The 27,814-nt window shown below is 53.5% G+C and overlaps 1 protein-coding gene across 2 annotated transcripts in view; it reads left to right on the forward strand.

Moving 5' to 3' along the window:
* Positions 1-27,814, forward strand: part of MLLT1 (MLLT1 super elongation complex subunit) — a 63,238-nt gene that overhangs the window by 20,249 nt on the left and 15,175 nt on the right. For both annotated transcript variants that reach the window (XM_047709312.1, XM_047709322.1), the window contains exon 4: positions 24,545-24,688. In XM_047709312.1, coding sequence (XP_047565268.1) covers positions 24,545-24,688 — 144 coding nt within the window. The remainder of the gene's footprint in view (positions 1-24,544; positions 24,689-27,814) is intronic.

Genomic DNA, 27,814 nt, shown 5'->3' on the forward strand with positions numbered 1-27,814 from the left:
AGCCGACGTGGCCCAGTGTTGTCTCCTGTCTGGCACGTCTGCTGCTTGGGATCGCGAGCGGCGAGGTTCACCTCCGAACGGCGGCAAATCATTTCGGTAATTAAGAACACTTGTCCCAGAGACGAGCCGCTCCTCTCCCCTTTTATGTTTTGGTCCTTGGAAGAACTGCCCGCTGGAGTGTCCCTCCAGGCTGAGTTGCTACCCTGTGTTTACGGACTCTCGGGCCACGTATCTGAGGGCAGCCCTTGGAGGGAGAGTCAAGCACCTGGCCTTTGCTGTCCCCTTGCTTGGCAGGTGGCTTTGTGGGACCAGCTGCATGTTGGAGGATGTTGGGCAGGGTGTGGTTGGTGCTGTTGGCTCAGCACTGCCCAGCCTTGTGTGGTGGGGGAGATCGAGGCCCATCATATGCGGAAGTCCCAGGTGTTACAAAACCCGGATCGTGCGGGTGCAACTTGCCCAGCCCCCTAGGAGCCACCGTGAAGCACGGTGGAGACCGGCTACGTCTTGTAATGCTCCCCTGAGCCTCGCATTGGGACTTCCTGTACTAAGCTTCCAAGGTTCCACCCCTCTGTCCTTCCCCTGGTGGGGAACAGAGGGAATTCTGGGTGACCCTTTGGCCACAGAACGCGTCCTTCCTGCGCACAGCGCCCTCACCTACACTGGGGCATCGAGGAAGCAGAGGGTGTCCTAAATCCCAGTGTGCTCTTTCGGGATCCTTGGGCTTTCTTACTGGGAGTGAGCCGGTGTGCGTGTGTCTTGCAAGAGTGGGGCGGGACCCTGGGTTCCTTGAGCCTCTCTGGTCCTAGTTCCTCTGCCAGGCCCTGTGTGGCGCCACTTACCCAGGTGACCCTTTAGAGGGCGCACATGTGCAGCTTACTGCCCTGGTGTGTCTGGCTGGCCATCCCCGTGGCTTGTAGTTCAAGTTAAAAGAGTTTTTTTCGAGTCTGGTTTCTCGAGGTAGAGTTTACTTACACTATGATCCTTTCATTTTAGGTATCGTAGGCTTTTAAAATTTTGACTCGCGCTTTCATTTGAAATCTGTTGGTGTGAGGCTGTTTTTTTTCTGTTAAAGGAAAGAAAAGGTCCCGTTCCCAGGCGTAGACTTGTCTCACCAATTCCTGCGGAGGCCCGTGTGCCTGGGGCGGAAGTGCCGCTAGGAGCCGGTTCTCAGAACTGCAGCACGTTCTTGCTTCGGACCGAAAACTGGCCTCCTCTTGTTCCTGGAGGTGGTTTTGCCCCCAGAGCTCTAAAGGATGCCCCTGAACTGGGAAAACCCGGGACGCAAGGCCCACCGTGGGAGGGGCCCAGGCTGCAAGTCCAGTCGCAGGTCCTATGGGGGCTGTGCACTGGGCAGGTGCTCTGCAGACGAGAAGGTGATCCCCCCGGTCTGGACAAAGGAGCTCCTGGCCACCTGGTCACTTAATGAAGGCCACGCAGCCATGGGCAGAGCTGGGATTTGAGCCAGCAGAGCCTCTGAGTGCGTGCGTACGCCTGTTCCCTGAACACCCAGGGCGTCCGCTGCTCACAGATCCTGGCGTCTGCTTACATCTGGGCAACAGGGACAGCCGTAGGCATCGTGCTCTGCAGCTGTCTCAGGTGGGTCCCTGCTTCCGAAGGTGTGCAGAGATCAGACAGCTGTGGGGAGTGACACCGGTTCACCGCCAGAGGAGCTCCTACAGGCTTGGGGTACTGTTGGCTGCAGGGCCGCTGTGGGTGGGTCTGCTGGCGGCTTTTCCGCCCCGGCGAAGGCAGGGTCGCCTTTGGTTACTCTGCAGCTGTAGCTGGGGTAAGTTGATCTTTGAGATAGGAAGGGAGTGGACGCCTTCCTGCCTTGGGCCTCAGTTTCTCTGTCCGCGCCCATGGGGCTCCTAGTGGTGCCTGCCTTCCAGGGCTGGTCGGAAGAGTCAGAGAGATGACAAGCACAGCGCTTGTCCCAGGGCCCAGCATGGCCCGGACCGGGCATTTGGTGAGAGCGTGTGGTTACTGGGGCCGTTGAGATGGCGGCCTCCCCTGCTGGTTCCTCTGCGTCGGGAAGGTGAGCGGAGAAAGCGGCCTCTGCAGAGCTGGAGAGGGCAGCATTCCAGAGATGGAGGGAGATGCCATTCGGCTTTTCTGGTGAGCGGGGAGGATCTATGCCCACAGCAAAAATAGGCGCTTTCTCAAGCAAAGGAGGTTTTCTTGGGTCAGCCTCAGGGGTTTTCAGCCACTCTTGACCCCGAATGGAGACGGCGGCGTCTGTGAAATGAAGGAATTCTGCTTCCATGTTGTTTGGCAGTGGTACCCACGTGAGGCCTCATTCTGTTGGACAGATAAAGTTCTCCTTTCCCCCAAGGGAACAAACTGGGTGGGGGGAGTGCTTCGTCCTACTTCAGAAGTTGTGTGTGTGCACTGTTGAGCATTCTTACTGAGACCACTTCTGACCACTAACGAGGTGTCCTTTCTGAGAACACTTGTCCAGCTCTGACTCCGTAGCTCTGGCTTGGTGTCCTGCAGTCGAGTCAGTCCTGACACCGTCTGCTCCGAACTAGTCCAGGCCCCACGGATTAAGGACTCGGCCCCAGAGGACGGCCCCCGCTTCCAGTGCCAGTTGCAAGCCCGGCCTTCGAATGCCCGAGTTCCCACGACCCCCTCCTCAGGTTACATAATTTGCTAGAACAGCTCAGAAAACTCTGATGAACATTTTCCTTACTGTTGCCAGTTTATGATGAGGGCTACAATTCAGGACCAGCCAGCCGGAAGAGGTGTATGGGGGAGGCGAGGGGGGAGAGTCTGGAGCTCCCAGGCCCTCCTGGGGCACGCTGCCCTCCTAGCACCTCCTGTGTTCACCAGCCTGGTTCTCCAGACTCCATTGTTTAGGGTTTTTATGGAGATTTAATAAGCACAGGCATGATTGGTTAAAATCATTGGCGGTTGGTGACTGACTCAGCTGTCAGCCCCTCACCCATCTCTGGAGGTTGGGAGGTGAGTCGGAAGAACCAAGCTGCTCATCGGGACGTGGTCTTTTCTGGCAACTAGCATCCCCAACCACCTCTGTCTTTGACCCCGCCAGGGGTTGTCTCGTGAGAACCAAAGACGCCCCTGCCCCTCAGGCCATTCTAAGGGTTTTGGACATTTGTGCCAGGAACCAGACACAAAGCCCAAGTGTCTTTCTCTGGTACCACAATTGTCAAAAAAAAAAAAATTTTTTTTGAGTGAGGTGAAATTCACGTGCAGTGAACCATTTTAAAGTCCGACCTTTCCGTGTCCCCATCGTCGCCAGCCCCACCTTCTGGTAGCCTCCAATCTGCTTTGTGTCCTGCGGGTTTGCCTGTTCCAGACATGTCATGTGAAGGGAGTGGGATGACATGTGTCCTCCTGCGTCTGGCTTTTTCCGCTCAGTGTTGTGGCTGCAAAGGTTCCTCCGTGTTGGCAGCCGTGTTGGTGCTCCGTGTCTTTTTATGGCCGAGTAATGTTCCCTTCATCCTCAGGAGTTCCGTGACATCCCCGCCTGCCCCGAATCCGTGAAGCCTGAGCCACTGTTGCTGGGGGAGGGGAGCACAGGCTTGGGTCACATGTTCACCGACTGGTGGATCTGTAGTCATGTGTTCTGGATGTTTCCGTCCACAGATGCCTTATTTAATGTACGCTGTGGCTTCACCAGCCCTGAGCTCACAGCCAACTGCCTGAGCCCAGCTTGTGTGACAAACATTTTCTCTGTAAGGCACCTCACAGTGGGCCTGGGTTTAGGCCCTCGACAGCCCATCAGTGTCTTGCTTGGGGCCCTTTCAGACCGCAAGATCACCAGCAAAGCGCACAAAAATGTGAAAACCATGGCCCTGGGTATACCACGAGAAGGACACTTGTTTACCCCGAGGGCTGGGACAGGAAGGCCGAGTTTCACCCCGTTCTGAGTCCGCTGGGAAGAGCTCTGGGAGGCTCCGAGTTTTCACCCCTGCGTGCGTGTCTGTGAATGAATGTGAAAGCCACAGGTGTTGATTGTCGGTTTACAAATAAATTGCAACAAGTATCCACATTCACAGATACGGAGGCATGAGCGGTGAAGGTCAGCCGGGCTATAGTTTGTTTACTTGTCCCTCTCCTGCTGGACGTGTGGGCCGTTTCCGCTTACTTGCTGCCACACGTGGTGCTGCCGTGGACATCCTGGTCCGTGTTCATGTTGGAGTTCCGGCTCTGACTTCCGGGTGTGCACCCAGGAGTGGATTTCTGGGTCGTGTGGAAATTCTGTCATTAACCTTCATGAGGACCTGCCACACTGTTTGCCCCACTGACTGCACCATTTTGTATTCCCAGCAGCAATGTGGGAAAACTCCTCAGTGCTTGTCATTTTCCATTAAAAAACAATTTTTTTTTTAAATTGTAGCCTTTCTAGTGGGTATGAAATGGCTATTTGAATTGAGGTTTTGATTTACATTTTCCTTAAAGATAATGATATTGAACATTTCACGTGCTTATTGGCCATTCGTATATCCTGTTTGGAGAAATGGCTACATACATCCTTGTCCATTTTTTTTTTTTTTTAAGATTTTATTTATTTATTTGACAGAGATCACAAGTAGGCAGAGAGGCAGGCAGAGAGAGAGTGGGGAGCAGACTCCCCACGGAGCAGAGAGCCCGATGTGGGGCTCGATCCCAGGACCCTGAGATCATGACCTGAGCCGAAGGCAGAGGCTTTAACCCACTGAGCCACCCAGGCGCCCCCAGCCTTGTCTGTTTTTTAATTCACTTATCGTCTTTGTTGTTGAGTTACAAGAGTTCTTCCTGTGTCCCAGATAGTAGACCCTTACCAGATGTGTGACTTCACAAAATATTTTCTCCTATCCCGTAGGTTGTTTTATCGTGTTCTGGTGATATCCTTTAATGTGTAAAAGGTTTTGATTTTTATGAAGTTCAGTTTCTGTATTTTTGTTTGTTCACGCTTTGAGTGTAAAATCTCAGACTTCTTTGCCAGGTGTGAGGTTGTGAAGGTTTATCCCTATGTTTACTTTCATGGTTTTACATCTTATATTTGGATGGTTGCTCCATTGGGAGTTAATTTCGATATATGCCACGAGGTAGGGTCCTGTTCATTCTTTCGCTTGTGAGTATTCATTTGTCCCGGCACCATTTCCTTAAGAGATGAAGCTTTCCCCTTTGAGTTGTTTCAGCAACCTTGTTGAAAGTCGGATGGCCACGGGTGATTGGGTTTATTTCTGGACTCTCAGTTCTATTCTATTGCTAATTTTGATGTTGTAAATTTTTTAAAAAGATTTACTTATTTGGGGGACACGGAGAGTGTGCGTGCACATGCAAACTGGGTGGATCAGAGGAAGAGGGAGAAGCAGGCTCCCCGCCAATCCAGGAGCCTGACGTGGGCTCCATCCCTGGACCCCACGATCACGACCTGAGCCAAAGGCAGATGCTTAACCAACTGAGCCACCCAGATGCCCCTGATTGCTGTAAATTTTTTTTTTAAAGATTTTATTTATTTATTGGAGAGAGAGAGAAAGAGAGTCCCCAAGCAGGGGGAGAGGCAGGCAGAGGGAGAAGGAGAAGCAGGCTTCCTGCCTAGCAGAGAGCCCGACACGGGGCTTGATCCCAGAGCCCCAGGATGAAGACCTGAGCCAAAGGCAGATGCTTACCCGACTGAGCCGCCCAGGCACCACTCTGATGGTTGTAATTTTATAGGAAGTTTTGAAATTAGGAAATGACAGCCCTCCGATTTTGTGGGGGGTTTGTTTATTTTTTAATGTGGTTTTGGTTCTTTGGGGCCACTGCGATTTCATACGAGTTTGCTGTTTGGCTTTCCATTTTTGCAAAAAAGACCACTAGAATTTAGGGATTGCAGTGAATCTGCAAATCGCCTGGGAAACAGTATTAAGTCTTCCAGTCCAGGAACATGGGAAGTCTTTCCATCTAATTAGGTTTTCTTGAATCAATTTCTTTCAGCAATCTTTTGTACTTTTCAGCGTACAAGTCTTTTACGTTCTTGTTTAAATTTATTCCTAGGTATTTTATTCTTTTGCATGCTATCATAAGTAGAATTATTTTCCCAATTTTCTTTTGGGATTGTTTATTGATAGTGTATAGAAACACAACTGCTTTTGTATGCTGATCCTGTACCCTGCAACTATACCAAATCTGGCTTCTTTGGGATTTTCTACATGTAAGATGCCATGAGCAAGTGGAGATAATATTACTTGTTCCTTTCCAGTTTGGGCGCCCACCTCCCTTTTTCCCCTTCCTCTCGCTTCATTGCTCTGGCTGGGACTTCATTACAGTGTCGAATAGTAATAGTGAAAGTGGCCCATCCTTATCTTGTTCCTGATGTTAAGTTTTAAAGCTTAAGGCTGAGTCTTCAGTGTTTTGCCATTGAGTGTGGTGTTCATGGTGGGTTTTTCACAAATGCCCTTTCCAGGTTAAAGAAACCCCTTCTATTCCTAGCTTTCTGACTGTTTTCATCATGAATGGGCCCATTTTTTCCCAAACACTATTTCTGCCTTTGATGAGATAATCATGTGGGTTTTTTCTCGTTGTTTTATTAATATGGCATACTATGTTTTGGTTGTTTTGATTGGTTTTCCTACGTTGAACCACCCTTGCATTCCTGGGATAGATAGCAGTTATGCGTATAATCTTTTTTTAGTTTAAATTCAATTAGCTGACTTAAAGCACATCATTAGTTTCAGGTGTATAATCTTTTAAGTGTGTGATATTGGATGCTTTATGGATATAAATGTCTTTAAGGATATTTTATTCACAGGGACTGTTGGTCTGTTGTTTTCTTGTGCTCTCTTTGTCTTTGGTGTTAAAGTAATGCTCGCTTCATAGAACACATTAGGAAGTATTCCCTCCTCTTCTGTTTTCGGAAGAGTTTGAGCAGAATTGGTGTTAATTCTGGTCTTTTTCCCTAATGACTAAAGGCTTTGAGCATGTTTTCATATGCTTATTTGTCATTCTGTCTGGTGAGGTGTCTGTTCAAAATGCCTGCCATTTTCTAGAAGTTGAGTTGTTTGTTCTTATACTGAATTTGTGAGATTTCTTTATATTTCTGGGTGCCCGTCCTTTGCGATAACTTTCATTGGATGGCTGGTCTCCTCCACCTCTCAGCAGTCTTGCAAAGAGCTGAAGTTCTTGATTTTGATGCAGTCCATTTTATTGATTTTGGCTTTTCTGGTTTGGGGTGTATGGGTATTTGTGTGTGTCTGTGATGCAGTGTGTGCTGTTTTAGCCATTTTTAAATGGGCCGTTTGTGTACATGTACGAATCCGTGCAGCCATCACTCCTTTTGGAGCTTCCAGAGCTTTTCGATCATCCCAGGTAAAACCAAACCAGTGGAATGATAACCGCTCCTCCCCCTGCCCTTGGTAACCTCTGTTCTACTTTCTGTGTCTGTGAACTTGCTGTAGGTAGCTCACATGCGTGCAAGTGTACGATACTGGTCCTTCGTTGGTGGCCTTTCCTGCACATCGTGTTCTCGGGGCTCACCCCTGCTGTCGTGTGTGACAGGGCCTCGTGCCTTTTTAAAGCTGAATAGCATTCTGTGGTGCAGTGTACCCACCACATTTGGCTTTTCCCCACGTCTGTCTATAGACCCTTGGCTTGCTGCCATGTTTTAGCTACCGGGAACACTGCTGTTGGGAACGTGAGTGCAGAAATATCCCTTTGAGGTCCTGCTTTCGCTTCTGTTGGGTATATATCCAGAAGTGCAGTTACTGGAACATATGGTAAATCTATTTTTAATATTTTGAGGAACTACCGTGCTGTTTTCCTCCACAGCTGTGCTCTCGCGACGGCGTCGAGGGCAGTGGTCAAGAAAGAATTCTCCAGACGTCGTGTGGTGCAGCTTCCCAAGTTTATGTAAATGGCGCGGGGACAGGAGCCGTGGGCAGAGGGAGCTGCACTTCTGTATGAAGCTGGTGGTTATGTGCTCGGTGCTCAAGGGGGAAGGGACATGCAAGGAGTATTAGATCATAAATCTTTTCTTCAAACTTCTACTCGTAGAACTACTTTCGCAAGATTTCTCCGGTGCTTATCGCTCTGCTGGACAGTAACTGTCGGTGAGATGTGTAGGCAGTCATGAGACCCTCTAAGAATGTAGCAACCAGCTCGTATCTGGTCCCTATCAGAACTGCTGTAGGTCAGTCTTCCGGACTAAAGGTGAACGTTTTCCTGCTTCTGTCCCTCATCAGTACTGAAGTTTTAAGAACATGAAGTCTTCCAGTCCATTTATGTGCTCTTTAATTTCTTTCAGCAGGGCTTGGTGGCTTGGTGGCTTGGTGGCTTTTATTGTGCAGGTCTTTTACCTCCTTGGTTGATTCCTAAGCATTTTATCCTTTTTGAGGCTATTGTAAGTAGATTGGTTTTCTTAATTTGTTTTCACTTTGGTCATTGTTAGTGTATAGAAATGCAGTTGATTGTTTGTGTTGATTTTGTATCCCGTAACTTTGCTAATTTATTTACTCTGTGTGTGTATGTGAGGTGTCCTGGGTTTTCGACAGATAAGAGGTTATCATCTGCTTAACAGATAATTTTACTTTTTCCTTCTCAATTTAGATGCCTTTTTATTTTTCTTTTCCTTACCTAGTGCTCTGACTGCGACTTCCAGCACTCTGTCAGCTGGAAGTGGTGACAGGTGTCCCAGCCTTGTTGCTGATCTTAGAGGAAGAGGGTTCAGCCTTTCACCATTGAGTGTGATGTTGGCTGTGGGTTTTCCATATGTGGCTTGTATTACGTTGAGGTGGTTTCCTTCTGTTTATAGTTTGCTGAGTGTTTTTTTTTTTTAATCACAGTAGGGTGTTGAATTGTGTCCAGTGTTCTTTCTGCATTATTGAGATGACCATGTGGTTTTTGTGGGGTTTTTTTCCATATTGTAACACCTCCGATAATTTTATACTTAGGAAAAAAGTATTTAATGATAACCCAGGCCAGGAGCCGTGTAGCCCCCGTGGTCCCCACACAGGCTCTCTGAGTTTGGCCTTCCCCTCTAGCCTTTCTCCTGGCACACTCTTCCTTTGCTTTTCCATGGTCCTTAAATGCGTGTACGTGTGTTTGTCTGCCGTCTGGCTCTCCCACTAGAACGTCAGCTCCAGAGGGCAGCGGCCTAGCAGTCGTGCTCTCCACTGTGTGCTGACCTCCAGCACAGAGATGGCACCAGGTAGATATCTGTGAAACGAGCGACTGCGTGGACAGATGGATTCTGGAGGGGCAGCCGTGTACGCCCAGAAGCCTTGGGACACGGTCGGCAACCCCCAGCTTTTAAAAACAGGAGAAAGTCCTAGAACAGGAAATTCACCAGCTTCAGTGAACGATTCCGTGGCCGTCTGGTGCCTTCACCATGTCACACAATCACCACCACCTGTACCTGGTCCCAAAGTATGTTCTTCCACCCCAAAGGGAGGCCTGTCTCCAGTGTGACCCTTGGTGTCTGGCTCCTTCGACTTGGTGGAACTGTAGGAGCTCGTCCACATGGTAATCTGTATCAGAACCTTGTTCTTTTTCATGGCTGAGTAGCACCCCACAGCATGGCCATCTCCCTGTTTATCTCCTCATTCGTCCGCCGACGGACGCCAGCGCTGTTGGCTGTTTGTGGCTGTCGTCAGCCGTTTGCTGCCGTGAACACATACGTGCGTGTGCTGGTTTGAACACCAGGGTTCCGTTCCTTTGGGTAGATACCTAGTGGACTCGCTGGGTCATACAGGATTTCTGTTTAACTTCTTTCTCTCTCTCTCTCTTTTTTTAAAGTAATTTCCTCGCCCGTCACGGGGCTCAAACTCATGACCCTGAGATGAGCCACACGCTCTTCCAGCCGAGCCAGCCAGGCGCCCCAATGTTTAACTTTTGAAGGGACCACCAAACTGTTCTCTGCAGTCGCTGCGTTTTACGTTCCCACCAGCAGCGTGCGCGGGTCCCAGTCTCTGCATCCTAGTCAGTGCTTCCTGCCTTCCTTTGCTTACTGGGTTTCTCAGTCATGGTCATCCTCCTGGATGTGAAGCGGTATCTCATTATGGTTTTGAATTGCATTTCCAAAGTGACCGATGAGGCCAAGGGTCTTTCCGTGTGCTGGTTGGCCAGTTGCAGATCTTCTTTGAAGAAACATGTATTCATGTGTTTTGCCCATTTTTTAACTGGGTAGTCTGTCTTTTTGTTGTTGAGCTGTGTAAGAGTTTTGTGTGAATTCCAGATAGGTCCCTGTTTTTAAATGCCGACGGCAAAGCACATTATGGGGCAGAAGGAATGGAAGTGAATGTCCCCGAGTTGGGAGCTCAAGGTCATCTAAGGGGATCCAGGTGGTTGCCCTCTGATCCCGTGTTGACCCAGAAGCCTGTATGAGCTGTGGCTGATTTATTCCTGTGGAAAGTAAACTCGAGCATCGGTTGTGGCCTGGGAGAGCAAGGCTCAGGCTGCCCCAGGACAGGGTGCGTGGTCAGGACAGGTAAGTTGCTCCTCGCTGTCCTAGGACCAATCAAGGGAGTGGAGTTTTGCTGAAACGCTCCCTTAATGTTGTCTTGGAAGTGGCCAGATGCATTTGAAGTCCTTGTTTCAGTGTGTGAATTACATTTTGTACAGTGGCCGCTCAGTAGAAATAGTTAAGCTCCCCATGTAATTGGTTTTTGTAGCCATATTTGAAAAGGTCAAAAAAGAAACTGGTGAAATTAATTTTAATAATGTAAGTCAGCCTGCTCTATCTAAAACATTATCATCTCAACATGTCATCAATATTTTTGAATTCCTGAGATACTTTGCATTCTTTTTTCATACTAGGTCATAAAAGTTTGGCGTGTGTACTACACACACTGAATCATGCCGGGTGGGACATGACATTTTATCAGAAAGACTTGATCTGTGTTTAGACTCCACGAGAGTTCCATTTGGAGAAAGAAGGAGGTTCATAGATTCCAGTTGCTGCTGCTGTCCATAAGGGTTTTCAGTAACAGCCCGGTATGGACGATCTCATAGTCCATGATACTGGTTTTTTGTGACCTTTAATTCTGAATTAATTGTAGAAACACAGAAGAGTTGCAGAGAACGTGCAGAGTCCTTGTGTTCTGCACTCCCCGCTTCCCTCATGTCTATGTTCCCCGTGACCACGACACTGCTATTCATTGGGATTGGTAGATGTTATTAACAGACTTCGGGTTTCCCCGTTTTCTAGTGTTCTTTTTCTGTTCTGGGATCTCCTGCAGGAGCCTGCACGGCATGTAACATCAGCTCTCTTTTGCCTCCTTCAGTCTGTGATGGTTTATCTGCTTTTCCTCATCTTTTCTGACCTTGATGTTTTAAAAATACTCTGGCCACGCATTTTGAAGAATGCCCATCAACTTGGGCTTGCTTGGTGTATTTTCATGATTACAAGGGGTTGCAGATTTTGGGAGAAGATGACAGAGGAGAAGAGCCCTCCCCGCCCCCATCATATTATCCTAGGGAGGACCTGACGTTAACTTGACTTACTACTGGGGACATTAACCTCGATCCCTTTGTTAAGGTGCAGTCTGCCGGGCTTCCCTGCTGTCATCACTCTCTTTGCATATTCTGCTAGTTGTTAGAAGCCAGTCAAGTCCAGCCCACACTCAGGGAGAGAGAAATTAAGCTTCACATCCCGGTGGGCATCGTTCAAACCACACTGGTAACTAGTATATCTTTGGAGGAGACACACTGAAAGTACGCAATTGACCTGTTTCTTGTTCAAGTTTCTTCTAGTTTTAGCCGTCTGTCAGTGGTGTTCTATGATGCGCTATTTCCTTCATTTCTTTCATTATTCGCTGGAATTCTTTCTGTAAGGAAGTGTCTGTTCTCCCCCATCTATGTACTTATTCACTCATTTATTTCTATCAGTATGGATTCATGGCTATTTGGGTTTTTTCCTTTGGGTTATAATATATATATGTACATATTAGTATATAATATAATTATGTATTATAATCTATTATTATTTTCAAACTATTCTCACTCTGGCTAGTGGGACCCCCTCTTGGGGGGCCTTTGTCCCTTTTTGTTATGTTCCCATCGTTTCTTGGGTCCTTTCCTCACTTTCAGGCACCACAGGGTGCTCGGGCTTGCCTTGGGTTTCCCTTCTCTAGCCCTAGAATCAGCCATGTCTGCAGGGGCCCCGCTCCCTGTTACAAAAGAGTGGGACATAGCAACCAAGATCTGGGAGTGGAGTGTGCTTTTGCTCCTGGGGCATCACCGCGTTTGAGCGTCTCCTGGGACAGAGCTGGGGAGTATGTGCGCGCACCCCGCTGACCCTTGAGTGGCACGAGTTTGAGCTGTGTGGGTCCGCACTGATGTGGGGGCTTATTTGGATAAATACTGTTCAGGACTATGAGCATATTTTTTCTTCCTTATGATTTTTAAAGTAATGTGTGCTTTTCTCTAGCTTACTTTATTGTTAAAGAATAGGGTATATGATAATACAACGTTGGTCAACAGTAGGCTGTTAGTTGTTAAGTTTCGGGGGGGTCAGAAGTTTATATGAAGATTTTTGACTGCTGTGGGGGGGAGGAGGGAGATCGGCAGCCCTAACCCCTAAGTTGGTCAAGGGTCACCTGTGCTCCCCATCCCCACCTGCGTGTTATATCTGTGTCTGTCTGTCGGCATGTAGATCACAGTAACCATCAGCTCATACTGATGCCTCCATCTCTGGTCCTGCACCAACATGCCTTTTCTAGCATTCTTCCGTTGCTTAGATTAACTTTCTCTGAGGGGAGATACCTGACCCTCATTATCTACAACATACTCGCTTATTGTTGAAGTCCAGTGGATTGGGAAAGTAGTTTCCAAATTGCTGACCAGTACTCCTAGGAGAAGTAAATTTCTTGCTGGAGTACAGTGTCTGTGTGTAGTTCCTTTTGGTCTTGGGCCTTCTGATGTCTGGCTAAAACACGGCTTCTTCACTGGGTCATTTATTTTATTTTTTTTTTAAAGATTTTACTTATTATTTTTTGACAGAGACACAGCGAGAGAGGGAACACAAGCAGGGGCAGTGAGAGAGGGAGAAGCAGGCCTCCTGTGGAGCTGGGAACCTGATGCAGGGCTCGATCCCAGGACCCTGGGATCATGACCTGAGCTGAAGGCAGATACTTAACTGACTGAGCCACCCAGGCGCCCCCTCCAGGTCATTTATGGCAGCTCTGCCCTCCCTCTTGGCGCCGTGGTCATGTCCACATGTGTAATGTGGTCAGATTCAACTGTCACAGTCTACATGCCATCTTAGACCCCTCCTCCTGCCTGTCTGGTTATTTTCATTATTGTTTTAGTTTGTTTCAAGTGAAATTCACTCTGGGTTCTGACACGCGGTCATGCATCTGCCATAATAGTGTCGTGCAGAGCAGTTCCAGCCCCCAGACCCCTGCACGCTGTCCCTTTGCAGCAGCAGTCAGGCCCCTGCCCCTGTCGGTCCCTTGTAAGCACTCCTCTGTTTCCCATCCCTGGAGTTTGGCTTCTTCCAGATTGTCCCAGAACTGGGGCCACACGGCATGCAGCCCTCTGTCGGTGCAGAATGCGCTGAAGAGTCGCCGTGTTGTCTGAACGCATAGCTCGGTCCTCCTCGGCTGCGCTGCGGGCCGTTTCCCTATGTGTGGCGTCAAGGACATCGCGGTGGTTTCTGGTTCTGGGTGATTATGAACACAGTTGCCCTAAACATGCCCATATGGGTTTTTATTAGAAAGTGAGTTTTCGGTTCCCGTGTGTAGTGATCCCAGCCAGTGCCGCTGGTCTCAGGGAGCGGGTGTGTCCGGCTTTACGGGACGTATCCGCTGCGCGCCGCGCCGCGGTGATGCTCCATGTTCCGGCCTGCGCTCAGGCGGCCGCTCGTCTCCGGGGGTGTGCTGTCGTAGCTCTCTTCTGGAAAAGTAGCTCTGTGGAGATACAGTGCACCTACCGTAGCGTTTATGCACTGAACGTGCACGTTCCACTGGTGTTTAGTATGTTCGGAGTTGAGCAGCCATCACCCCAGATTCCAGAACATTCCCTCACCCACCAGGAAACTGTCCCCATTAGCCGTCGCTCCTCATCCTCCCTCCCTCCAGTCCCTCACGGCCACGAAGCTGCTTCTAGCGGTGGATTTGCCTGTTCTGAACCCTTCGTATAAACAGAACCGTGTGGCGTGCGGCCCTTCCGGACTTGCAGCTTCTGGTTAGGGTAACGTCTTCGGAGCTCGTCCGCATCATAGCGCGCGACAGCACCGCACTCCGGTGGCTGCAGACACCCGCCACCCGTGAACGGACCCCGTGTTGTCTGTCAGCTGTGCGTGGTTGCCGCTGCCAGCGGTGCGGTGTGCAGAGATCCTGCGGCTTCTTGGGGGCACGTCGGCGGGAGCGAAGCTGCCGGCTCGTATGGTCACCCACGTTTCATTTTCGTGAGCAGTGCCGTACTGTCCTCCGTAGCTACCGCGTTTACTGTCCCCGCAGCCGTGCTGGCGTCCCGTCTCTCCACACCTCTCCACGTCCTCGCCCGCGCTGCGCTTCCTGTCTGATTCTAGGCGTCCTAGTGGATGCGGACTCGTACCCGCAAACCCAAGCCGAAATCCTGCAGCCTGAATCCGTAGAGTGGCCTGCTGGCTGACGACAGTCCGCGTCTTTCCGTGGGTTCGTTTGCAGTTCATGTGTTTCCTTTGGTGAAGGGTTTAGAACTTAGGTTGTTTTGTTGTTGTTAGTTGGAAACAATAAGTTTCCTTACTGTTGGGTTTTAAGGGTTTTTAATATACTTCGGGTACAGGTATCTGAATACTGCGAGGGTATTGTGGGGACTCATTCAGCAAGAGCTGGGAGACGTGTAGGGAAAGGCTTACTCTGAGGCCTGCGGGTGCGCGGGGGTTGGCGGGGCGGAGAGGACCAGGAGACGCTCTTCCAGTTGTTTTCTCCATCGGTGCCCACGGTTCTTGGTCACGTCACTTCAAAGAGTGAAGAGGTAAACCAGACAAAGCGGAGGGCAGTAAAGCAAAAGTCATTGAGCAACAGCAAAGTGACAGTCCCCTCCCCAACGAGGGAGGGGACCCGAAGGGGTAGCCTCTGGAGTTTCTGAGTCTAGGGGTTTTGATGGGCTTGTCAGCTGTTTTAATCTGATTAACGCTCCCTGTACCTGTCACTCAGTCGGATTTTTGTCACCCATCTACGGTATGGGAACAGGTAGAGGATTCCTTCCAGGGTGGTGTAGGAATCCTACTCAGGGTGGTTTTCTCTTGGGAGGGTGGCCCTTGTCCCTGGCTGCCCGCCTTCCAGCTGTGCTTCATCAACAGCAGCAGTGCTGTGGATGCAGAGTCAGGGGCACTTGGGTTCCGAAGGGAGGCTGGGTGGTTGACAGGGCAACCCACCCCAGGCACACTGGCAGGCCACTGGAGTGTGCTGGCTGGGCGTGGGGGGTGCCACTTGCTCTGTAAAAAGCCTCTCGGGCCCGTGTGTGGGCAGGGGATGTTAGACCATCCCTCCGCTGCTTCTGGGTTTGTCTGCCTCTGGTCAGGGCTCCAGAATGCCCAGCAAAGCGCCCATCTCATGCCCGTCCCAGATTGTGTTGTGGTGCCATGGTCACATTACAGAGCATACCTGCTTCCACGTTTCCGGGAATTAATTCAGTGGCTGCCAAACAGGAAGTACTTGTCTGTCCCAGAAGCGGGTGGGTGGAGCTGGGGGGCTGGGCCGCTTTGGTGTCCACATGGGAGGGAGGCGCCAGAGCTTGGTCTAGGGCATGGTGCGCGGGTGTGGGGGAAGGAGCTGGAGGGCCGCTGCCCCTCCCTGAGTGTGTGGGCCCCGAAGACGTGACCTGTGCCTTACCTTCACCCCCCGCCCCAGTTGGTGACCCTGTGATTTACCTGCTCGTGTTCACGGCCCATTGACCTTGGCTTGGAGTTGCTGTTTTGGTTTGGTTTTGAGTCATTAGCTGAGGCCGGCGGCAGGACTCGGCCGTTCTAGATCTAAGGCATCGTTTGATGTGACTTCATTTTCCTTGGGAATCCTCTTAGATCTGATTTTCTCTTTTGCAAAGTCAAGCAGGTTCCTCAGTCCCGAGTTTCTGGCTCGGAGCAGTTGGCAAAACTGAGAGGAGAGAAGGAAATCAGTTGTGAAATGGGAAGGAGAGGTTTTCTACACTCAAAGCGACTGTTATTTATTTCTCTTGCTGCACAACCCCCCACCCCTCCTACCCCCTCACCCCCCCACCCCCACCCCCTGCTCAGCCCGAGGCCCCTCCTGCACCCTGCAGGTGTTTGTCAGGGAGCGGGCGCTGGCCTGGGCTCACTTTGGCCAGCTGTTTGGTGGTGAGATGCACCATCAGTGTAATGACACACTCTGGGAGGGGGACACCTATCCGGTGTGCACTCTGACTTTAAGAGATAGCCCGGTTTCCAGAAGTGGTCAAGTGTAAACAAGTTCATTTTGGTTATTAGCTGCTAAGATTAGCTGTCCTCCCTGCTCTCCGCCCCCACCCCTGTAACGAGCTTATTACTGGACACTGAGCCCCGCCGTCACCAACTCTCAGTGGCGTCTGAGGTCACAGGAAGGGCATTTTGGTACATTTTATTGGGAAGTTTGCATAGTTTTATTTGAAAGGGTTTTTGGTTTTGTTTTAAAGTGAATTAAAACCGCGCTTGCCAGCTTCTCAGTCACGAGCCCTCAGAGGCTTGGGCACATCCAGGGTGACTTGTGATCTGGGGAAGTAGCCACGTGAACCGTGTGGTAGGGTTGGCGGCGAGCTGGCAGGGGTCCCAGGGCCACCGAATCCCGCACTATTCCATCCCGCTGCGCCCGTCCCGGCATCGGCCTGCGAAGACGCTCTCTTTTGGGCCGGGCAGGGCTTTTCCCACTGGCCCTCCACTTAAATTGAGACTTGGTATGAGAGAGCCGGTCTTGAAGGATTGGGTGGAGAGCTCACATTCTCCCCTCCCAGCCTGCCCACACTTCTAGGGTCACCACTAGCTCGGCCCTGTGCCCACACGGGGGTCAGCTTTTGGGGGCTCCGCAGAGCTCCGGAGGCAGGTCGCCCTCTGCACAGGGACCGTTGGCTGGTTCTGGCAGCCTCACTGGGGGAGTGCTGAGGAGCCGGGACAGGAGGGACTTTGTGCCGGAGACCCAGGGAAAGGCCGGGGGGCTGCCGAGTTGTGACAGGCCACATAAGTGCCAGCCCGCTGTGTGGCTCTGATGGCCTTTCCCTGCAGCGTCCTGCTGTTCCTCTGTGGGGGACCCCAGAAGCACCTCTGTTTCCTAGAGGGCAGCATCTGGAGCGGTGCAAAGAAGCACCTCGTAAGAGCACATGTGCGTGAGCAGAGGCACAGCCTGATCCCAGCATGCGGGGAGGGACAGTCCACCCTCCGGCTTGGCTCCCTAACCAGTGCTTTCTCCTGGGCTCCTTGAGAAGGGGATGGAGGAGTCCGCCTGGAGTCCGCTTCCCTGAGAGTCTTCCCTGACTGCTTACCGCATTTCCTGTGAAGGTGGGAATCACGGAACTGAGTCATTTGCACAGTCACCCCCCAGAGTGAGGGAGAGGTGCAGGTGAGGGGGGTCGGGCAGGCCGGACTGTCAACATTAGGCCACCCCGGGCTCACTCAGGGTGCAGCGCTGGGCTCCCGCGGCCTCGCGTCTGACTGGTCATCACGGCCGAGCAGCTGTGTGGCAGGCAGAGGCGGGCCCGACGGACGCCCTCCGGCCAGAGGCGCGGTCTCTTCTTGCTCCTCGCCTTGGACACCCCGAAGCCTGTGGCTTTGTTTCCTCCCCTCACTGAGGCTCAGAGCGGTGGCGTGGCTTGTCCAGGGTCTCACAGTGAGTTGGTGGCAAGGCTGCTCTGCATCCAGAAGGTCTTGGACCCCAGAGCCCACAGTTTTCAGCCCACATTGCCCTGTTTTCCTTAAGTCTTTTAAAGTCGTTTTTCTGCCCCAGCTACAGAGGAGAAGTGTGTGGGCAGCAGGAATCACGGTCCTCTCTCCAGTCTGTCTCCTTGAAGTCACCACCGTAAGCAGTTAGTGATGTCCTTCCAGAAACAGTTTTTTCTGTGGGGCTTGTGTATGCGAGAGACAGGGAGGGAGGGAGGGAGATGCATTTTAAAACACGTCTCTGTGGACCCCCCCACATCAGCGCCCCGAACTCTGCCTCATTGTTTACGATGGCTGTGCAGCGCTCCCTCTAGCTTAGACAGGCTGTAATGTCCCTGACGGCTCCTGTGGAGGGACACTGGGCACCTCGAGGCCTCTCACTTCGGGCGTGCCTCAGTGACCCTCCTCGAACCTCGGAGTCCTAGAAATGGAATTTCAGGTTTGGTGGTGGCGGCTGTGCTTGGAGCTGCCCTTGCTCTTTCCTGGGCGCCCCTGCTGTCCCCTGCGGGCACACCGTGGGAGCCGGGGGCCCGGGCGTGGCAGGGCTGTGTCCACAGGAAGACGCCAGAGGCCGTGGTCCGTGGACTCGAGTGCCTGACCTTTGTTGGTTCCACGTGGCCTTGACAAATGATTAAATGCCACCAAACCTCAGTTTCCTCTTGTGACGTGTGGTGAGAGCAGTGACTAAGTCACAGAGCATTTGTGAGCGGGAAGTGAGGGGCTGGGTAAAGCCTGTAGCGCAGCGCCTGGCCCCAGGGACGGCTCCCTGAGTGGTGCTGGTGGCAGCGTGGCCGCTTGAAGCAGAGAGCGAAGTGTCCACTGAGTGGACCCAGGGCTGGAGGGTTTTGTTGGGCTCTTCTGGGCTCCTGGAAGGGCCCTGTCTGTGCCCTGGTCCCCAGTACCAGGAGAGGGTCCGTCTGCGGCAGGCGGTCCACAGATGCCCAGGGCAGAGCTGTGAGCAGGACTGGCTGGAGGAAAACCTGTGCCTTGAGAGCCTTTTAATGTAGAAAACTTAAAGATACCTATGGAAGTGGAGAGAGGAGCAGAGCAGACCGCGGCGCGGCCCGGCAGCTGCACACGGGGCCACAGGGCACTGCTCACTGCTGGTCCCAGCATTAGTTTGAAGCAAGTGCAAGACAGCCTGTATTTTAATCTGTAAATGTTTCAGTCTGTGTCTGTAAACAATAAGACTCTTTTAAAGTATTTAACCACAACGTCATCATAGCTGGGAATGAGCAGATTAACAGTTCCTAATATCAAATGTCCAGTGTCAGTTTTATTTTATTTTCACGTATATATACATTTTAATAATTTGTTCAGATCAGGATTCAGAGGAGGTCGACGCCTGGTTGCTGGTTGCTGCGTTTCTTAAGCTTCTGTAAATCTCGCTCGTCTCTCCATCTCTCTTTCTCCCTTGCAGAGCATTTTAGGAAGCTGTATGGGTTGTCCCGTGGGGAGGTTACTAACTACAGCCCTGTAAGCTGGCAGGTAGATACAGGGCCACGATCAGTTTCACGTTTAACTATTTTTTTTTGAACCCCGAGGCCTTCTAACAGGGATGGCAGACAGAAGGGTGGGCAGGGCCCAGATGGCCCGGACTTCGCCCCGAGGCCCTCCTCAGCTGGTGTGTTCTGAGGGGCACACGGGGTGGGGCAGTCAACCTGGGGGTCCTCCAGGGCCAGCTCACCCTGCTGCAGAAGAGGGTGGGGCCCGAGGTGGTCGAGGGGTAGCAGCTGAAACCACAGGTGTGGTCAGCCACCCCCACGGCGGTGGGCGGTGGGCCGTGGCCGGGGCTCCCGTGGCCTGGACTGCCCGAACTCGGTGGATGAGTCCACGCACCGTCAGCTTGGGCGCTGGCACCAGTCTGTCCAGTTCCTCTGCGTCCTAGTCTGCTGAGTCTGGAGAGACACGCTGGCCCATGGCCAGCATCCTGGACAGTGGGTGGCTGCCTGTGGCCCGCGCCAAGAACATTGGAGGCCAGCTTCGGCTGCCTTTGCTGAGAGTGGGGCACCCGTAGGGTCTGGCTGAAAGGACAAGGATGTTGCTCTCGGGTCTGTGGGCCCAGCACACCCTGAACCTGGGTGCTCCTCACCGAACACACTGCTCTTGGAGGTGTTGCCGTGCCGCCTGCGTCTCATGAGAAGCCAGCTGGTTTCCTGGGCACGGGACGTCACAGGCCGGATGGAGGTCTCCACGCAGAGGCAGCTCTGGTCAGCCCTTCTCAGTGTGCTGTGATGCACACCTCGGCTGCCAGCGGCCGACACACGGTGGGCGCTCAGGGAAGGCCTCCACCCGGCCCACGTGCTGCATGCCCAGCTCTGGGGAGCCCTAAAGCGCCCCTCCTGCTTGGCTCCAGGGACCAGGGCTTCCAGCGAGCGCGGGTCGCCCGTGTGGCACCAGGCAGCTCGCCCACCTGTGCAGTTTCTTCATCTGCGAAACGGGGCCACTGAGCATCCGTCTTCTGGACTGTGAAGCAGTTGCATGTGTTAAGTGCTTAGAAAAGCGCCTGGCCGTGGTAGACGCCGGTGGATGCCGGGCATGGTGGGCTCAGCCCCGGGCCTTCCGCTCCACCCCTGTGTGCAGCAGCTAGAGCCACAGAGCAGCCCTTCGGTGGCCCCGTGAGCTCCTGTTTTCCTGCTGGCGGATCCTGTGGCTTCAGTCACTGTCTGTCTGGCGGGTCTCCCAGGTGACCTCCTATAGCCTAGAGCTCTTTCTGGTAAAAGCGATAGCTTCCCTTTCTCCACGGCACCAAGCTGAGGCCATTAGCTGCCTTTGCACTGAGTCCCCTCACAGAATTTCCAGGGAAATAGCGAAACACCTGCAGGAGGAGGAGGAGGGCATTAGCAAGCCTCCCCCCCCGCCACTGCCCCGCCATCCCCTGGCTCCTGCACTTAAGGCACGTGGCTGCGCTCGGTGGGCAGTCTCTCTAGCCCGTTTAATTTTGGAGCAAGCCCCAGACGTCATGATTTCATCTGTCCCTGTCTCAGAACGTGTCTCTAAGAGACGACGACTGCTTTTTAATAATAAAATAATAATACCAATATCACACCTACAAATGAGCAATTCCTTAATATGCAGCGTGGAAAGTTTTTTTCCTGTTTGAATCAGGATCTGCAGGTAAGACCAATGTGCTGTGATTTGTGTGTTGGCCCCATGAAAAGGCATAAAAGAAGGGAAGAGTCTCCCTCTACCACTGCTTCTCTCAGCAGTTTACATGTGAAGAAACTGGCTCATTTGTCTGGGTAGTTCGGTGTCACCCGGCTCTCTGTTGCTTCTGTGCACGTGCTGTTTGTCATCCAGCGCCGTCCTCTAATTCGTGTGTTCCCAGTCAACATAAACTTGAATGTGGAGCTGAATCCTCCCTGGGAGGGGGTGCGAAGGCCTTGTCTGTGGCCGGTGTTCGTGCTGTTGGCCACAGCGGGTGAACAGCGCCCCCGATCCCTGACCCATTAGGAGGACAGAATGGTGGTGCTCAAGTTCCTGCCGCACGCAGTAGCCGGAGACCCCGTGCAGGCTGCCTCTCGTATCTTCTGTGTTTTTACCTCGCGGAAAGGCAGGACAAATGCTTGATGTGGTTTGTGTGTGTGTGCTTTTTTTTTTTTTTTTTTTTTCCTCCCTTTATTTGCCAGGTTCAGACCCTGCCCCCTGCAGTGGCATCCTGCAAGCCAGAGGGAGTTTGCTTCCTGGGACACAGATCTGGCCTTGTTCTTTCTTAATTTTTTTTTAAAGGGTTGCCATTGTTTTTTAAAAGATTTTTTTTTTTTTTTTTTTTTTTTTTTTTTTTTTACAAAGAGAGAGAGTGTACAAACAGGGGGACTGGCAGGGAGAGGGAGAAACAGGCTCCCGTTGAGCAGAGAGCCCAACGTGGGGATCAATCCCAGAACCCTGGGATCATGACCTGAGCCGAAGGCAGACGCCCACACAACCAAGTCCCCCAGGTGTCCCTGGGCTTGTTCCTTCTGAGTCCAGATCCCCCTGTAGACACCTCTGCCCCCAGGATGTGGCCAAGGCCCATCTCTCCAGGTCACCTGTTGCCAGTGCAGTCCTCCCTCCCTTTCCAGCTATAGCCATCTGGACTGTTGGGGCTCTAGGAAGGTCTGTGCTGTGGCCTGTGCAGCTTCCCCCCACCCCCTTCTTGACTGACTCATGGCCCCTCTCTAACCCTAACCCTTCAAGGTGGCCCCCTGTCTACCCCCACTGTTGGGTCATGCTCTGCTTTTGCCTTTTTTTTTTTTTTTTAAATATTTTATGTATTTATTTGACAGACAGAGATCACAAGTAGGCAGAGAGGCAGGCAGAGAGAGAGAGGAGGGGAAACAGGCTCTCCGCTGAGCAGAGAGCCCGATGTGGGGCTCGATCCCAGGACCCTGGGACCATGACCTGAGCCGAAGGCAGAGGCCTTAACCCACTGAGCCACCCAGGTGCCCCTGCTTTTGCCTATTTTAACATCTCATTCCTTGGACAAAAATGTCCTGAGCGCAGGATGGGTCCCCACAGCCCCTGCCTCCAAGGGGTTCCCAGGTTGGTGGGGACACCACCCCGCGGCGACAAGCGCCTCCGTGAGGTTGGCAGGAACCGTGCAGGCATGGGGAGTGGGGCGTGAGCTGCATTCAGGGGTCCGGTAGAGTTTGATATGGGGGCTTCTTTCTCTTCCTTAGCGAGCAGTTGGAAAGCAGCTGGCCAGCGGCCCTGGAGCAGAGATCCCCATGGCCCGCCTGCACACTCTTCCTGGTATTGCCAACCCTCCATGTAGGCAGGAGGAAGAATGATGCCGAGCCTTCCTCTCTACACTGAGTGTTTGACTTGGGAAAGCCAGCGCTCCCTAGGCCGACCTCCTCACCTCTCATCACTTAGACCAGGCCACATGTCCTCCTCGGGCCAGGGGAACAGTTTCCAAGTCTGCTTTAGATGGGCCGGGGGTGGAAACCATTCCTGAGCTGCTGGGGGGAGGACAAGGCCTGAGTTACCTCTCTGGTTGGCACTACCTTGGGAAGGCCTCTTTACGTGTCTTCTCTGTACAGGCTTGAGGTCCCAGAAGGCAGAGTCTGTGTCTCTTTCATTCAACAGGTGCACCTTCTCCTTGTGGCCTAAATGGGGGGGAAGGGGGCGAGTTCACACGCAACTGCAGGATCCCACTTCTGTCCCCTTTATTCAGACACGGGCATAGGGCTGGCCGGCTTCCCACGCCCAGGTGTCGCCCACCCATCAGAGCTTAAAAAACCCAGCATGGCTCACATAAACTGTGCGACCGCTGGCTGGGGAGACGGAGGTGGAGAGGGGGAGGCTCCTGAGCCCCTGGCTGCAGTCAGAGTGGCAGGAATGAGGCTCAGCCCTGGCCTCTGCTCCCTTTTCCCTCCAGGACTATGACCCTGCCGGTCTGGGTAGAGGGAAGGGTGGAAAAAAGAGTGTGGGCATGCCTACGTGGGAAGCTCCATGCTTCTCTTCTTCACCCCTGCCTGCCCCATCCTGAAGCGAGAGCCCCTTCACCGGCACCCCGGGTCCGAGGTTTTCTCTCTTGCTGGAGAGCATTTTTAAAAATTGCCTATAATTCACATATCAGAAAATTCCCTTTTAAAGCGTCCAAAGTCCGTGGTTTTTTAGTATATTCACAGTGTTGTGTGGCCATCAGTCTTCTAATTCTAGAACATTCCATCACCCCAGAAAACAGCCTCATCCCCACCAGCAGTCACTCCTCATCCCTAGGCCCTTGGTTCCTGACAACTACAAGTTCCCCTCCCGTCCGTGGAGGGGCCTGTTCTAGACGTGTCACACACGTGGACTTACACCCTGTGAGGCCTTTTGCGTCTGAGCATCGTGGGCTCAGGGTCTGTCCCCCCGGGCAGCGCCTGTTGGCGTCTCGCTCCTGTTTGTGGCTGAGAGACGCACCCGTGGGTGGAGGGACGCGTTACGTTCATCCGTGGTGACACTGGGGTTGCGTCCACTTTGGACTGTGGTGAATCTGGCTGTGCTGCGGACACGGATGTACTAGTGTTCGTGTGAACATGTTTTCATTTCTCTTGGCTGTGTATCAGGAGAGGCGTATGGGGCGGTTACTCTGCAGCAGACGGGAGGGGCCCCCCGACGGCCCTCGGGAGTGACGGCCATGGGCACGGGGCAGGGACGGCACGCTCCAGGGGCACTCATGGGGCACCCGTGCCCCACGTCCTCGCCACCACTTGAGATTTCCCACTTCTTAGAGTGGCCGCGCTGGGGGCTGGGAGGTGTGGTCTCGTGGTTCGGACCGGCCTGTCCCCGGTCATCGGTGATGCTGGGCATCTTCTCGTGTGCCTGTCGGCCATTTGTACCTCTTTGGAGCTGTCCCCCACTCCGCCAGGAAGGGAATACGGGGTGGAGACTGGGGTCGCAGGCCTCGGAGCCTGGACTCGGGCCCCCGTACTGCCACTCGTCAGCCGAGTCTCGAAGCCTCGGTGTCTCTGTTTGTTGATGGGTGCCGTGAGGGTCGAAGGAGGGGGCTTCTCCACCAGCAGGAGTATTTCCAGTAACCGTCTGAGAACATCATTCTTCATGGTCTGTGTTTCTCTAGTGGAGCCTGCTTTGCTGGGTGCAGAGCAAATAGTAAGTTAATTTATTTTGGATAACGGAATAGAGAAGGAGGCGCACGAGAGAAGCAGATAAGGGCCTGGGGGGAGAGACGGGGAGGCCTGGCACAGGACGGGGAGAGGGCCACCGGCGGGGCGTGTGTCCTGTGGCTGTCCCCATGACCTCCTGCCCGCCCCTCTGAGGTGAACTTCCTTGTCTTCTTTGTTGAAGGAGGAGCCCCGGAAGGTTTGCTTCACCTATGACCTGTTCCTGAACCTGGAGGGCAACCCGCCTGTGAACCACCTGCGCTGTGAGAAGCTCACCTTCAACAACCCCACCATCGAGTTCCGGTACAAGCTGCTGATGGCTGGCGGGGTGAGTGAGCCCCCACTCAGATGGGCACCGGGGGCGCCGGCCGCTCGGGCGTGGTGCTGCACAGCTTCTGGTGTGCGGCAGCCTCGGTGCTGGGGGAGCCTGTGGGGTTCCCAGGCCCGTCTCTTCTGCGTCGTTGGGTGCCCGAGACCTGGAGAGGCGGCTGCCGTGCGTCGGATCTGGGTGTCCCAAGTCGGTGCTGGGGCGTTGTCCCCTGTGAATGACTAGTGACTAGTTACCCGCAGAGTTTCCTGGTTGACTGTGGTTAATTAGCATCTTTCTCCATGGGAAGGAGGGGTGGGAGGAACGGGCGTGGGGCCAGGCTGTGAGCGTGGCGAGGCGCAGGAGCCAGCTTTGAACCAGATCGGCAAGGCTGGGCTGGGACTGCGCCATCTGGGGAAGCAGCAGGGGCTCCCTGTGGGGTTCCCTGGTGATGCGCGTCGCCTGGCGGTTCTGTCCGAGTGATGCCAGACAGAGGCGTCAGCTCTTGGAACCCAGGCCTCGTGGCTGAGCATCCATGTGTGGTGTCTGCGTGCTGGGAGCACGGTTGAGAACCGGAGGAGGGGTGCTTGGTGTAGATGGGATGCTTGGGTGTGGAGGAGGAGGGGTGCCTTGGGAGAGGCTGGACCATGTGTGCCGAGGGAGGGCCAGGCTGAGGACGCGGGGCATCCCAGAGCCCCCTGTTGGCACCCCAGCATTGCTGGTCATTTGCCCAGCTGCCAGCCAGGAGGGCACGGGTGCGGGCTGCAAGTGTGGGTGCGCTTGGTGGGCCTGGCCGCCCCCCTGGGAGCACAGGAGTCTGGTTGGGCTTCTGTAGGCCTCCAGAGCAGTCCTTTCTGACTCAGCTGAGGCTTTTACACTTTGTTTTTCTTTTTTTTTTTAAAGATTTTATTTATTTGACAGAGATCGCAAGTAGGCAGACAGGCAGGCAGAGAGAGGGAGAAGTAGGCTCCCTGTGGAGCAGAGAGCCCCATGCGGGGCTCGATCCCAGGACCCTGAGATCATGACCTGAGCTGAAGGCAGAGTCTTTAACCCACTGAGCCACCCAGGTGCCCCTGTTTTTCTTTTTTAATAAAGGCACTCACTTATTCATTGTAGAGAATTTGATTATGTTCTGCCAGGTTCCTTATAAAAAATGAGTGTGCGATTATCATCCAGCACGTGAGGGCTGATGGGAACAAACAGGGAGGTGCTGGAACCCGTTCACAGAGGCATGTGTCCTGAAGTTTGCCGGGCGTCCCGGAAGAGCCGAGGAAGTGGGCGGGGCTGCCGAGGTCCGGGCTGCTCCCCAGCTCGGCTTCGCCACCTTCTTTCCATAGCTGGACGCTCCCAGAGCATGTCTCCCAGAGGCTGTGTAGTCAGCCTGGCTTTGGGAGGCACACGGCGCTTAGCATTCCTGGCCTCCCAGAGCTTCGGGACCCCGGAGGGACTGTCCCCCGCTGCCCCCTGCGTAAGGAGGTTTTCTTTGCTAAGAAGAGATGAAGGCTCAATGTGCATCATCAAAACATATAAAACTGGAGGGCGGAGGCGGCGATGGGGAGAGGTTGGGAGTGCAGGTCCGGCGAGCTGTTGGGAAGGGCCAGTCGTGGAAGGAGGAGGCAGAGCCTGACACTGTGGTCTCTGCCTGGTGCTTCTCACCCCAGGGAGGGCCACCTGGAGAACTGAATGGTTGGTCAGGAACTTTCTCACCCTTCGGGGCTGTAGGCCTCTGGGGCTTGCCCTGGGCTGATAGCAGAGCAGGGCTCTCCGGTCTTAGGGCAGGATAGTAGCTCCCAGCACATGAGTCGTGGTCCTCCTGTGCCATTCTGAGCGGAGCATCCCCACTGGGACTGGCATTTGCCGTCTTGTGGCAGATGACCTCAGACCCGCCCGAGTTGATGTCGGTGCCGAAAAAACTGAAGTCACGAGCCGACCCATAGGTTGGTTAGACCTGCCTTGCTGGCCGCCCCTCTGCCGGCGGTCTCCCAGAGCCCTGTGACCCCTCGCCCGAGCTGCGGGCACCTGCTCCGCAGTGGCCAGATGAGCTGTGCTCCTTGCTGGGTGGTCAGAGGCCTGTTCCCTCAGCTTGCCCCATCGGCAGTTGAGCTGCACGGAATAGAAGCTCCTTCTGCGACCGAGGGTCTGTATTTCCATCGGGTGCGATGGGTCCTCATGAGGTGTGGCGGCAGAGGTGGAAGGCGTTCTATTGGCTCACTTGACCTCTCTCAGAGGGCTGCTGTTATGGGGGACAGGGACAGGAGAGGCGATCGCTTTACTGTCCGGGAGCCGCGTCCAGCCGGACAGTCATTAGAAGGGAGAAAAGAGGCCTGAAGGCGAGAGTGGCAGGAAATGCGAGTGAAGGAGCTTGGGGACCTGTCTGTGCCTCTGGGTTGGGTTGTAGTTGCTTCTCTGTGTCCGGTGAGTCCTTGCAAGCCTGGAACATGGGGCTCTGCCCGTGGCCCGGGCTGCTCAGCTGGGCTCCGGGTGCCATGGCCAGAGTGTTGTGCTCGGACAGGCCGTGGGGAGCCACCGGGAAGTCGGAGGCCCACGGGGCAGGGGCATGAGGGGCTTCGCTGTGCTGCTTTCAACCCCGTGGCCCTTGACGCCAGCCTCCTCAGAGGAAGGGTTTGGCTGGTCAAGGAATCCCAGGTGCTCAAGGTTATTAATGATGCTTTTTCTACGGAGCTAAATGCTTTCCCCCTCTTTTTTCCTTTTTTTTTTTTTTTTTTTTTTTTTTTTTTTACTGTGCACTCTATTCTTTTGTTCTGTCTTGTCGCTATCTGGAAGGTTCCCTCTGAGTGGCTGGCCGCGGGGCATGTTAACGTGTAGTGTCAGTATTCGGACGACCTGCCCCCAAGCCTTCTCTCCTTTAGCAGGTGCGGCAGGAGCCCGGGAGCCACGCTGAACTCGGCCAGTGTTTCCCGGGAGCACCTCCCGGCAGGACCCCAGGCCCTTCCTCCTGGTAGCAGTTGGCTGACCGAGCCGAGCCGGGCGCCCGCCGCTCTCCCCCACAGGCTCGTGCTGCGGCTTTTGCAGAGAGCTGCCCCCACCCCTGTGCAGTTCCCTCCTGCCTCTGCCTCCCATGCTGCTGGTTCGTCGGTCACCTCCACCTGCTGGACCGCGGAGGAGGGCGCCCCCCCCGGCCCCCCG

Source organism: Lutra lutra, chromosome 1 (assembly GCF_902655055.1).
Source record: "Lutra lutra chromosome 1, mLutLut1.2, whole genome shotgun sequence".
NCBI lineage: Eukaryota > Metazoa > Chordata > Mammalia > Carnivora > Mustelidae > Lutra > Lutra lutra.